Source organism: Lepisosteus oculatus, chromosome 29 (genome assembly GCF_040954835.1).
Source record: "Lepisosteus oculatus isolate fLepOcu1 chromosome 29, fLepOcu1.hap2, whole genome shotgun sequence".
Classification (NCBI taxonomy): Eukaryota; Metazoa; Chordata; class Actinopteri; order Semionotiformes; family Lepisosteidae; genus Lepisosteus; species Lepisosteus oculatus.
In genome coordinates, this window is record NC_090724.1 from 334,162 (window position 1) to 348,067 (window position 13,906).

The 13,906-nt window shown below is 39.4% G+C and overlaps 1 protein-coding gene across 4 annotated transcripts in view; it reads left to right on the top strand.

Moving 5' to 3' along the window:
* The window catches only part of kdm4b (lysine (K)-specific demethylase 4B), a 125,352-nt gene that overhangs the window by 85,453 nt on the left and 25,993 nt on the right, over window positions 1-13,906 (top strand). For all 4 annotated transcript variants that reach the window (XM_015365650.2, XM_006639900.3, XM_015365648.2 and 1 more), the window contains exons 10-13: window positions 3,836-4,020; window positions 5,134-5,540; window positions 8,930-9,056; window positions 13,578-13,756. In XM_015365650.2, coding sequence (XP_015221136.2) covers window positions 3,836-4,020; window positions 5,134-5,540; window positions 8,930-9,056; window positions 13,578-13,756 — 898 coding nt within the window. The remainder of the gene's footprint in view (window positions 1-3,835; window positions 4,021-5,133; window positions 5,541-8,929; window positions 9,057-13,577; window positions 13,757-13,906) is intronic.

Here is a 13,906-nt window from a genome sequence, read left to right on the forward strand (position 1 = left end):
CGAAGGATGGCCTTTTGTAGTGATGAGGATAGAGTGACTCTGACTGCAGAGTGAGTTCCCCCTGCCGGCCCCACTAACACCTCTTCAAGCAGCAACCTTAGTTTTTCCCAGGTTTCCCATCTAGGCATTGACTGGGCTCACACCTGCTGAGCTTCACTGAGTAACCAGTTGTGAATTGCAGGTGATGGTCATTTTATGCATTTTGGTTTCACTGCTGCTGTTTGTAGGTGCCTTGCTCAAAGATGCAGTCCTTATGTTATTCCCATTTGATGAAAAAAGAAATTTTGTTTAAGGGTTTACGTTTACCAGTGTAAGTGAAACAGGAGAATGAATGTGACAGTGAATTTCTCTAATGCAGTATCTACTGACGGCCTAGGTATTATCCTCAGTTAAGGACTTGTTCAAAGCAATTGAGCTGCAGTGACTGAACTCACTCCACGCAAAATAGCTTTTTCTGGGATTCAGTTGAAAAACCTAAATAAAAACAATGAAGCAGTAACTGGACTAGAAAATCAGTAAGATACCAGAATGAAAAGCTTTACGCTCCTTTGCACCCTGTTGTTTCTTGTCATTTGGTAACCATTACTGTTGCTGATTTTCAGCACACACTGTAGAAGGCACCTTTTACCTGTTTTTACTTAAAATGGATTCCTCTGCTTTGGTAGTTCTCATCAACTTTTCTTAATACCGCATAAATACTGGAAAACCAGTACTATTGCCCTTTTTCATTCAAATGTGTCCTTCAGTTCCTGTCATCACATTTATGTGGGCTACAGCTACATATTTTTATCTACTGGCCTGATTCCTGTCTTCAAGGTGAGAATGAATTTACATGTAACTTGAGACATTACATGAAACTAGATTACTTGAGTGGTTTAAAAATAAAAATATATAGCTTATACTCAACAATAAGCCCAAAATATGACACAGAGTACATTGCAGGCAACTCCATTGAATAAATTGCAGGCTTAAATTCTGTAATCTGTAAAAAACCAAACTGATCAGGGAGCACGCTGGAGAACGAAGTGGCCAAAGCTACAGTGCTGGGTGGGTTAGGATTAGATTTTACTGATTGACTTACTGCGAATTGGATCAAAAACAAACAAATGGAACAATACCATGTTATTTATAGACATGTATAGAAAATAAATGTTAAGTAATATTTAGACAACTTTAAAGTAGAAACACAAATTTGTACCGAAAGGATTTCTCTGTTTCACTGGCTTTTCTCAGAAATAGTTTCAAAATCGTTTGAACTTCACTTTAAAACCAAGAACCTGCATTTTTATTTATTTATTGGCTTGTTGACTGTGGAGAGCTCTCGTCTTTAATTTACTGTAGCATAAGCCAGTGGTTTGAGAAATTAGAAATTTCCAAAGTTGCTTTTCTGTGAACAAAGCAGGGTGGGAGGCGCTGGGGTGAAGAGAACGACTGAAGTTTCTCCGCCATCTCAGTTTGCATAATGGGAATTGATCACGGCTGCAGCTAATTGGTCAACAGGAGCAAAAGCCAATACACACGACAGAGTCCTGGAATGCTCTAATTGGATTAGAAAATATTATGAATGACCTGCCAATAAAAGCAGGATTTTTCTTTATTCATTACTAACACGCAATTAGGAGAGAATTATATAGTGCACTGAAGCACAATAGTTGGGAGTAGTAAAAAAAAAAAGATACTTGGGATCACCTGAGACAATGAATTTACCTTTTAAAGAAGGGCACTTTTTTGTTCTCCAAATCAGGATTGTGATTTTATTTTCCATCCCTGCACTACATAAATCATTTTTTCCACCCATAGTTTTAATTTGTGTCTCCTAGATTGTTTTTCATGTTAATCCTTAATTAAGAAGTCCATTTGGTGCATTTGAGTTACCTGTGTTGTCTTCTGTCACTGGTTTTGGCAGCTAATAGCTATTGTGTAAGGACATTCCTATTAGCCTGGAAACATCTTTCATTATTGATTCTAGGGTAGCAGTACTTTTTTGTACCATGGTGTTCAAAATCATAAGAGCTCTTACAAGTATGTTGTGCCATCTTAACATTAGTGATTTTAATTTTGCACTTAAATGAAATATACTAAGATTGTTTGCCTTTCTTTATTGCTTCCTTATATTATTTAGATATGAAATATCAATCCAACTCCAGTTCACCTTTGAAAGATTGAAGCGCTGTTCTAACTGTTTCTGTTGTCTGCACAGAACTTGCCTATATTACATATGTAAACTCCGCTTGACTGTCTAAGAATTCTCTTGAGAGTGCCTCAGAAAGTAACTTCTGCAGTTTCTGGTTGATTTCAGTTCAGTGTGGATAACTCTTTAAATCTTATGTATTGATCTAGATTTTGGAAAGCCAATTTTTCATGAGGGGAAATTGAAAGGGAAAAGTTATCAAGCCTTTATGAAGTATACAAGCCAGATATTAATATATGGAACTACTGCATATATTTGGTAGTTCAGGCTATCAACCTCAGTATCCGTAAAAGTAATTTATATGTATATAATCTCTACTCATATTTAATCCACTAAAAGTGTACAGTGATTTAGAACACTGAGAAACCAGTATGTTTGTAATGGAATTGGTAGGAGTTTTCTCTCTCACCTGGCCTGAAAGAGTGCTCCCAGTAGATTCCGAATGGCAAGAGTCCATTCTAATTCTCTTGTCGGAGGTTACAAATGCACCCTAAATGGAATATGACAGGTGTTTGCTTATTGTTGGATTTTATCTGTTTGTTTGTTTCCTTTGCTGCTTCTATAGTGTTTACTAACCCTCATCATTTGGCATCAGGTGTTAACTATACCAGAATCTAAATCGTTGTTATAAATTAGGAAGAGCTGTGTTCCTAGTACAGATCCATGTGGTACTCCACTACATACCTCGCCTCAGTATTGAGCATTTAACTTTTCTGTACTTTCTTTTTAATGTCAATTAAGTTCAGATTTTCCTTTCAGATGTTAACATGAAATAACATTTTATTGGGAACTTTATGAAAAGGCTCTAATATTCTGGAGAAATCATACAATTCGCTCTGTTTGGTTCCATTGTTGTTCAGAGACCTCTATCAAGTTAACTGAAATTCACCTCTACTAAATGTATGTTTGCTGTGCTCTAGAAATGTTGCTAACTTTGCCTAGAAATATCAAAGATGGTCCACTCCTTTTTTACAGTTAGAATTATTGTAAAGTAAATGGGTGCTACCTTAGCAGTTTTCTCAGTAAGTGGATACTGCCACTTTATTGACAGACTGCTGTAATAGTTTTACTAATGGTCTAAGAAAAACATTTCATTTTCAAAGTACAATAGGAAGAATACAATCAAGTGCTGGATATGAAGTGCTTCTTGTATCTGTAACAACTCTTCCTCTTCTATGCTATTATTATTTTTGATGTAATACTTTGTGTTTGCTCAGCCTGAGGCAAGTTTTCTCTTCCTACATTGGTAAACACCTGAGTAAAATAATCATTAGATACATCAGCTATTTCCCTGTCATCACATAAAGGTTTCCTATGTGTATTTGAGACAACATCCTTTACCTTTCATTTGCATCATATTGTTGAAAATAAATGTTTATGAAATCTCAGATGCAATACTTCTTTTTATCTCTTGGTGTTCCTAATATCCTGGTTACTTAAGTTCAATCATAGCATTGTTTCAAAAAGATGTAAACCTTTGTTTTGGACAGTTTCAAAGTATGTTTCAAAGCACAGCATGTTCTGATCATAGTTCTCTAATGGTTTTCTGTCCTCTGCTGTGGGTTTGAGACATGATTATTCTGGGGGGTTTGTGTGTAGCTGGTGCCTGGTGTGTAACTCTGATCCCATGGCTGTGTTCCGCAGGGCGATGCGGAAGATGAAACAGGTTCGTAGGCTGAAGATGGAGGATATCAAGGCACTGGCGGAGGTGGGAGTAATGGTCGACCCAGTGGAGCACCAGCGCATGGTGGAAGCCAGAGAGGCAGAGAAGAAAGAAAAGGAAGCGGCGTCCGGTGACCAGGAAGAGCCAAAACATGTTGCCAGTTCAGGTAGCTGGGTGCTGATGGGGCATCTGGGCGTCTTCATGTAACACACTCAGCACATGGTGTTGGGCCCCTAAGTGCAACCTTTCCCATGTCATCTTGCAAGATTTGGACATGGTGTTTGTTGATTCTCTCACAAGAGAAAAGAATATTCTTCACTCACGAATTGATTATATATAGACAGTAAGTCGTAGAAAGATACTCAGATTATCAGAAGTGTCTATAAAATATTTTTTTTCCATGATCAGTGCTGAGATGATCGCAGCCACCTGTGTCCTATATTATCCTATATTAGGATGTTTCCAAAATAACAAGGTGGATGGTACAGTACACATATACTGGAAGTTCGCCCAGCAGTTCTGCAAGTGAGCTGGACACTATAGTATTAACCAGGTCTTTGCTACGTCTGTCAAGCTGACTTGTACTTAGGCTAACTGTAAGAAATGAAATCTGAGTGCTCCCAGATTTCTCTACAATTCTTTTCATGTGTATATGTTACATTTTAAAAACAATTTTAACTTTTATCATTGATGATAAATATTATTGATGCCTATATTATTACCACCAACAGTTAAGTGTTTTTTCATGCTGGCAAAAGCTATTGACTGTCATTAATTATTCTCACGGTCCTCATATGCAAATGAGGTATGAGGTATTCTGACAGTATTCCCTTTACTCACGGCTAAGCTGCTGTTTTCCCAGTAAACCCTATTCGATAAAGAAAAGGCTCAAGATGCTAACAGTCTTTACTGCTGTGGTAAAACAGCTTTACGTATGACCCTAGTTGTATTTAAATTTCTTCTGCTACTTGGGCAAATGTTTTTGTAAACTGGCATGGAAATTTATTGTTTTCAGTTCTCTACCACGCAAAGACCATATTTCGAACGTGTTGTAGGTGGGTTGACACAGCAGAAGTCCGGTCCTTAAAGAAGCCTTTAAACATGGCTTCTGTTCTCCAGTTCAGCCTGTATAATTTAATCAATCAGATCAGACAATGACATATAGCTGAAATATTTATGAATAGAAAGTGAACAAATTGAATCAGCAGCTGATGATCAGCTCGTGAAGGAAAAGCTGCTCCGTCACAAATGGAGCTCCCGTCTCTTCTTATTTCTCCAGCACCTCTAGACAAGAGCCAGGCGGGGCGGCAGCTGCCCGTGGCAGAGGGCGAGAAGGCGAAAAAGAAAAAGAAGAAGAAAGCCCCGGTGCAGGGGGGGGCGGCGGCGGCCTCGGAGGCTGCAGAGGCCGCTGGCTTGTCCCCAGCAGAGCCGGCGGTGCGCGTCCAGGAGGAGGGGGAGCAGAGCTTTGAGGCGCGTCCCATCATCCCCACCCTGTACGTCATGCCCAGTCCCAAGAAGGTCATCTTCGATAAGGAGCGCATGTCCTGCCAGGAGGCCTTTGAGCAGTTTGCCAAGAGCAAGGCGGCCCATGCCTCTCCCATCAGGAGACAGGGCCACTGGGTGAAGGACGAGAGCAGTGACGCCGAAGAGCCCGGGGAGGGAAGAACCGAGAAGAGGGGCATCCAGGTTGGTCTTGTAAATGTACCTTCACTAAACACCCTGTTGTTGGTATTTTGCAACATGGATCTACTTTGTGGTCACTTACATCTTACTTTTCCTGTACGTGTTCCAAATTGTTGTCCTTATATTCCCTGTGTATATTAATCTCATAGATAATTTTGTTAATTGAGGAACCAGTCAGCTGTCGAACTGGGAGGAAATGGGGTTTTTCCACAGAAGGGAGAAGATCCGCTGTCGAATTCCACTTACATAAGCTTTTCTATTTCAAAAAATTTAAAGCAAAGGCCATTATTTTGTTTTACTGTACTTGGCTACAGTGCTTCAAAATTGTAAAGTCTGCATCTGTAGTATTCTCTTTGAAGACTTTTTGGAGCTATTTAATACTTGATCATTTTCGTGTGTTTTTTGTAGCTCCTTTCGCAGTGTATGTACAGTAGACAGTAACTTCCACAGAGTTTGGAAACTACCTTGGTGGCAGAGATTCCATTACTCTTCAATAAATCTTTAAGGAAAAAGAAATGTAAAACATTTGTCGTTGGTTCTGGGATGCTTTTACTTGAATATGCCTTTTGTTATTGTCTACTGTACGAAGATGAGCCGATACCTAATGATTTATAGTTTAAAAGTAGGCCTTTATGCTGTGAAAAGAAAATAAAAAGTCACGGGATCCAATATCAGAAATGTAGAGGGAGGTGTTAGTGGTGTTATCACTTCCAAATATGACCTTTAAATTGTGTGTTGAAATGAAACAGAAAATGAGGAGGGTTTTGTTACAGCAGCAGGATGGGGCTTAGGAGTCCAAACAATACAGCAGAACACATCATCATAGCTAAAACTATAACCTCCCTAAAAACTCTCCTTAAGTGACAGACTTTATAAAGAGCCACTATACTCCCAAATGCAACTGTCACTTGTAGGTGTTCTCAGCTCATCTTGTGAATGACTTTAGGTACCTTTAGCCAAGTTCATAGTAAAAGCTAGTCTTAAAAGATCATGTGTGTTTATAACTACATATACCGTTCTCTGACAGTATTAATATGCTGTATGCTTGCAAATCCTTACCGGGGAATTTACTTCTCAACTTGAAACTTTCCCTCCTTAACAGACATGAGCACTAGGCTGTAGAGAAGAGAGGCCAGTGAGTCTAGCTGGGAGGCTCATTCAGTTCACTCTTTACGCCAGGTGTGAAAACATTACTGGCTTGCATTTAATTCATGCAGTAACCATCCTCCAGAAGTAAAGTATGCGAACTGAATTTGCATAAGCTATGTGCTATGTACATTTTGTGGTTCCATTTCCATGCTTTATAATTACTCAACTGCACTGATTTATAATGTTCTTTTTATGGAACAGAATAATAGCTATAAATAGCTGTTCTCCCATATTCATTATATTCATTGCCCACAGGCTTAAGTGATGTCTTGCTGTTCAGAACTAATTAAGTCCCATTCAAATGTCAACCTACAGTAAGTTCAGATATGTTGTAGCTCTTTGGTGTCTTGATGAGAGACCTGCCTCGGAAGTGGCTTTTAAATAACACTGGCCTCTGCATTATAAGCCTTTTTTTGCCTGAGTTATTGTCAGGGTACTTCCCAGTTATTAAAAGCATTAACTTTTATACAGTTCCAGACAATAGCATTGGTATCCTGTATCTGAAACAGTTTTTTTTCAGAAATAATTATCCTAGTTTTTGTTATAGGTGGTGTTTTGATATCAGTGATGGCTCTTCTGAAACCGAACACCTGTTCTTACTTGAAAGTGGTAGTTGAGGTGTTCCAGGGGAATTGGGAAGATATTTTGTTCCAGCACTTAGGTCTGCATCTCTGTAGCTATTTATAGACAATAAAGACCATGAAAGGGCACTGAAGCATAGCCTGCTGCTTGAGTGTGACTTTTCAGACTAATTTGCTACTGTAGAGAGATGGAACAGTATATATATCTGTGTAGATCAGTGCTAGTGGGCATCTGTATTGACCCTGTAAAAACCCCCTTGTACTTAACACTCCCAACTAGACTACACTACCTACTTGGCTTGAAATGGGCCACAGGCAAGAGCACACTTAATAGCAGTCAGCATAGATGGAGCTTTGTTCAGGAAAGAGGAAAGGATATGGTTACCACTGAAGCCCATTCTGCCCATCTTGTAGGTTTGGTTGTAAGCAGCACATTGGTTCAGTAAGAATGCCAAAATATTTGTCTATAACACCTCTGCATTTTATGCTGCATTTACACAAAAAAACATTTTTTCCTCAGTTCCCTAAATATGTGCAGTATTGTCCATGTTCAGAAAGAATAAAATCTTGAAATCAGGTTTAACGGGAGATGAACACCATGTGAAAGGGTCTGCTTGCATGTCTTGTCATTGTTTCTGTTTTCATTGCTTGCTTTTATCCAAGGTAAGTTATTAGGGGTAGAATAAGAACAAGAGAACAAGCAGTTCATTTGTGTTAATCTCAGAATTGATTGCTACTTGTACAGGAGGGGGTGGTATTCATATTTTTTTTTAACTCTCATCTTCTTCCATCCTTCCAAGTGTTTGGGACTGACAGCTGTCAGTCACTGTCTTACAACATAAGAACAACCTCAAATGTTTCAAAATGTTCATTTGATATATGTGAAATATAAATAAAATTACTCTTCGGTAATTTAGCATTTAGAAATAGCACCAATAAAGAAAACATCCCTCTCAGTATCAGCCCACAGGAGCATCAGACATTTCACAAAGCGACCACAGCTGGGCTGTTCTTTTTAAAGATGTGCTTTATCTGTGCATATGAATACAACATTGAGACATTGAGAAAATCTAATCAAATCAGTCAGGGATTCTGGAAGTAAATTGGAATTGGGCTTTAAATACCAAAAACATTTTCATTTGGATTTGTAGTTTCTTTATTGGGGAAAAAAACTTGCGTTTTATCAAAAACTTATTCAAGTACACGTTATCTTTTGATCCTGTGGTCCCTGTAAGATGTATTGCCAACATGCTTTGCTCTCATTTATTAGGTTTTTGCAGGGGATAGAGAAATAGGCCTTAGCAATGATCTAGTTTCTTTAAAGAGGAATAGGTCAGATTCACAGAAATAAACACAAATATTTCAGTGATTGTCATTTCTTGGCTTGTTCACATAATTCAGTATGCTAAAGTAACTTTCCATGTTTTGAAGCAATATTTTTATCAGTTATGCAGCAATGAAAATAAGGCTCTTCGTGCATTCTGAATTGGAGGAGAATGTGGTGACGTGCAAGGTATTGTAATGGTGTTTAAGGTCTTAAGGTTATCTCTACTGGCACAAAATGTCTTCATTTCTTTCTACTCTGGGTAAAGGAGTATATTTCCCTTTCTCGTCAGTTGAACGGTATTTGTAAAACCGTGCTGCTTTGATTCCGTCTTCCAGCCCCCCCCGTCCTACTCCAAGCTGAAAATGAAGATGGAAGTGAAGAAAAGTCGCCGGCACCCTTTCAGCAAGCCGCCCATGCGCTCCCCACTGTCCGTGGTCAAACAGGAGGCCTCCAGTGATGAAGGTGAGAGCGTGGGGCGGGCGAGTCCACAGAAAGATCTCGTTTCAAACTGGCAAGAATTATGCATTAGTGTACATGCACCTATTTCAGATTTGTGGCTCATGGTTTCACAGGAAGGTGTGTATGGGCTAGGGACCCACTGCTGAGCTGACAGTGTGCCAGTGGTCACACCTAAACACAGGACTGGGGGAGCTGCTGTTGCATTGTGTTGGATTTTTGCCTTAAGGTGTATTTTTCCACTTTCACACTTGATCTACTACATGACATTTTTAAAAAGGGAGGTGTAGGTTCCAACTAAATGGTTTTGGAGAAAATTTAAAATGTGTGACATTAAACCTACTTATAGACTGTCAGTTATCTGTGTTGACCAAGATTGTACAGTAATGTTGCAGCACTGTCTTCTTCTGCATTGTGGCTCGTCACTCTTACCTTGTTGCAGTAGCTCTGTTTATTGGATTAGCTCCTTCAAAACTGAACAGAGGCAGTATGTATTCTGATCTATCTGCTAGCCCGCTGCCTTAAGATGTAGCGTATGTCCAGGGATGTTTTCTAATTAGAGCTCCCATGCACAGAAAAACTAAAACCCTGCCTACAACACTGCAGAGAAAACACTGACAAAGCTGCAGGTCCGTCTCTTAGTGGCATCCCCTTCATTTCCACCTACTGCATGTTTATTTCCCTGATAGATAATACTTTATTAATCCCATAGGGAAATTGATGAATTGATGTCCTTGGATAAAATAAAAACAAATCATGGAGATGCAGTTTAAATCTAAATCAGTCAAACCTTAAACAGTAGCTCAAGATGGGCTTACGTTGGTTTCATCCTACACAGAGGTTTTATTTTTTTTGTTTCAGTTGTCGTTTTTGAATTATTTAAACTGTCTGGCGATAATTAGCACAGACAGTTGTCTAACCACATCTGAAGATGATCTTTTCCGGTTGCTCTAACAGCAAAGCAACATAACCGTGTCAATACAGGGCGAGGCATTTTAAAGCCTGTTTCCAGAGGGCGCACTATCGGAAATTAGCTGAAACGATTAGCAGGCTGACTGAGGGGTGGGGGGGAGTGGGGATGTGGGCGTTGGAGACAGGCTGTCACGGTGGCCTGAGCAAAAGCTCCCTTGTGGATTTACTCCAACAGACACTTATTGATTCAGGGATCATGACTTTCCAATTACCAATTTCAAAGGCACTTTCAGCCGGCCGCATGGAAGTTGTCAGGCCTGTCCTTCTAGAGGCTCAGCGCCTCATCTCAGAGAGTGATGGGTGTAAGTACACTGCCTTAACAAAGTGCAGGCACACCGAACACACAGCACGGCGTCCTCTAACATTATATAGCACCCAGGGCCAGAGGCCCCTGCATGTTTTACAGGTACATTTTTAATTAGAGACCAATTAAAACCTAAAAAACACAAGCTATGTGACCTTTTCTGCACATAATTTGTCAGCTGGGTAATTGCAGTCTGAGGTGGGAAGAAAACTGTGCTGCTCATTCCTTTCCTGAGCTGCAAACCGGTGGTTCTCAGTGTTCCTTGCACTGCTGCAAGACTCCTGTATCCTGTCCTGTAAAGCTGCAGCTTCTTCAGAATCAAATGAAAAGTGAACTAGAGGACAAAAGTGAAAAAATACACAGAAGTGCTTTCTAAACAGTGAACAGGGTGCATTTCCTTACTCAAGGTGATTTAAAAGCCTTTAACAAGATACCCATTTTTTATGGCAATAGCAATCTTTCAAGAAAACTCGTAGAGACCACCAAGAATTGGTGGACGGCTCACGGTTTTGATTGAATTAATATCTATGGGAGTTGTAATTGAAGGGGGCTTTCAGTTAGGATATGTGGCTGTTATGCAGATTCAGCAACTCCTTGACAAAGGTTACAGGAGTATTAACTACATCATATGGCAGCAATGATACAGAGAACTGTACACATGTATGTTCATCAATTTTATTTACAGAAATGTCTGTAATTTTACTTGATGGTGGAGTGACAACACTGAGACCATGCAGAGCAAGTCCCAGACATAAAGGGTCCTTTGCTCATCATGTTTTCCTTCCTCCAGTTACTGATCCATTTATCTGTGCCATTATCAATCTAGGTCTATTTCCTACGCTCATAAAACATTCATCTCCCTGGAATCCCTGTCTATATACGGCTTCCCACAGGTGACAGAGCTGTCAGACTTACAGCTGCAATTGAGAAGGGGGGGACCACTGCACTGCAGAAATAGAACTTGATTTCAAGGTATAATTTCCTACAATGCTGTGCAGTCAATAAACTTGAATGTAAGAGATGGTGAGGCGATTTAATTCGTGTTGAACTTCCTGAAAGGTATTGACAAAGTCAGCCGCAAGGGACTGCTTCAGACACTGAAGAAATGATGACCAGTAGTCACGAGAAAAATTTGAGCAGGTGCATTATGGACTGAAATAAGATGTTGCTACAGTACAAAGTATGGTGGGGGTCTCAGAAAACCATTGTATGGTAATGCATTGAAGTCGTTAATGGTAGTGGAGAGATTTGTTTAAAACAGAAAAACACTACTCATTCTAGTGCATAACAGATTTATTAATTGCGATATGTAATTATTAATTAATATCGCTGCACTGCAGTTCAATTGTTTGAGTGGATTTCATGAGAAATACACTTGTATTTCTACATAATGCCCCTCATTTGAGAGTGCATGTCGGTGCATAGACTCTATCATGTAGACCTACTCTGCTGGGCCCCTGAGCAAGGCCCCTTAACCCCAGCTGCTCCAGGGGCGCTGTACAATGGCTGCCCCTGTGCTCTGACCCCAGGCTTCTCTCCCTATCTGTGTGTCTGTGTCTCATGGAGACCAAGCTGGGGTATGAGAAAAGCTTAATTCCTAATGCAAGAAATTGTATAGGGCTAATAAAGTGATGTTATGTTAATTTCTAATTTGTCTGCATTTCATTAATGATTGTTTGAAAAGTGACAATTAAATTTTTCTTTAATTTGAAAATGTTTTAATGTTAACTGTAGTGGACTAAATTATATGCTATAGTAGTTAAGATGGTAGTGGTGCTTTAATGCTTTATAAACCATCTGGGATAATCCAAGATCTTTGCATGACTGAGTTAATTTAATTGGTAGTTTTCATGTTAGGTTCAGCTTAATCAGCAGTTCCCAACCTCCTTCCTAGGGATGCACCTGCAGGTTTTTGTTCCAGCAAAGTTCTTTACTTAATTAAAACCTTAATTGAACTAACAAGTGATTTGATCAGAGCTTTTGCAAGTTTTCCTTTTAATCAGAAGTGAAGTTGGAGATCTTGAGTTTCGGATTGCATTAGTTAAAAGTCAACTTCTGATATGTTCAGGAACAGCAAAGGGCTCAAATTAATCCCTTTTTAGGGCAAGCCCTGTACTGGGAATAGGTAGGAAACAAATCTTGTTGCAAATTGTGCAAATGTCAGAGATAAATATTTCTCAGCTTGTCAGCTTGAGTACAGTGAATGTTGTCCACCAATTCTCAAATTACAGTTTTTTTTGCCCAGATATGAATCCAGAGAGCAGAGAATTTACCTTTTGCAGGTAAATTCAACATCTGCAGTGCCTTAGCAGTGAAAACTAAAAGTTTATAGTTTGTGATTTAATATGTAAAGAATAATAAAATGAGCACTGTATGTAATTCAAAGTACTGTAAAAACTGTAATGAAATGGTAGTCAAATTTATGTTTTTTGAAGTGCATCAGCCTTAGACTTGCGTATTTATTGTGGATTTTGTTGCTTATGAACTGTAGTAAATTACTCCATGTCAAATTTTAAGGTCTGGTACGAAATGTGCTCTAGCATACTAATACCAGTCGTGTTTTCCTGGGTATTTTCTCATTTTCCTTCCACTTAAGCTTTTAGTTAAATAAATGCTAACAAGACCTATGCGTGTGCAACTTGACCTTTTATTTTCTCTAAGGAGTTGAAAAGTTGTTACTCAGAAAATATGGTGTTTGACTAATATTTTTACAAAAACATTTTACCCTAAAAAATCGCTTAAAAGTTTGCAGTTAAGGGTGAATCACTCAAGACCGGTGTGCCCTCAGAGAGGGGCTACACAATCTAGACCTAGTGTATAAAAATCCAATCTGTCCATTTCACTTTTGTCAATGAAAATGTTTTGATTGATCATTTTAAATTGTTGTACCTCTACAAATTTGCAAAAGTATCTGAGGGTTCAGCTGGTTGTCAGAACTGTGTAATGATCTTCAAAAAGCTCTTAAAAGTTCATTTTCAGGCTTTAAAATTCAACTTCTTCATTTACTTGATCATGAAGCTTGCACTACATTTTGGTGTTATGATAGCTTTTTCATCAGATCAGTTATTTTTTACCATATAGAGATTGTTTTCTAAAAGGCAATGTAAAGATCTTAATGTCTGTTTAAATGTATGGGGAGTATCCTTTAAAAGAAATCCCCGAGTTTAACATGCTCAGCTGTAGACAGTGGGGGGATAAGAGGGAGTGTGGGTGGTTTTGAGTGTCCAACTAATGCTGCCTTCTCTCCACAGAGCTGTTCACCTCATTCGCTACAGAGGAAGAGCTGGATCCTGAGGCTGTGAAGACAGTCCTGTCTCACCTCTGGCAGAACAAGTCACACAATTTCCTAGCCGAGCGGCGCTTCAATGCTGCAGTGGCCCTCATTGAGCCTTACTGTGCCATCTGCACCCTCTTCTTCCCTTATATACAGGTCAGCTTGTGTGCCCCTGCTCGGGCTATTTGTCACACCCCTATGATATTATAACTTCTGCAGAGTCGTTCCTCTTGGTTTTTCTCGCTACTGACCACATCCTAACACGTTTAAGCTTATTGGTGCTTGAAGACACTTTGAGGATCACTT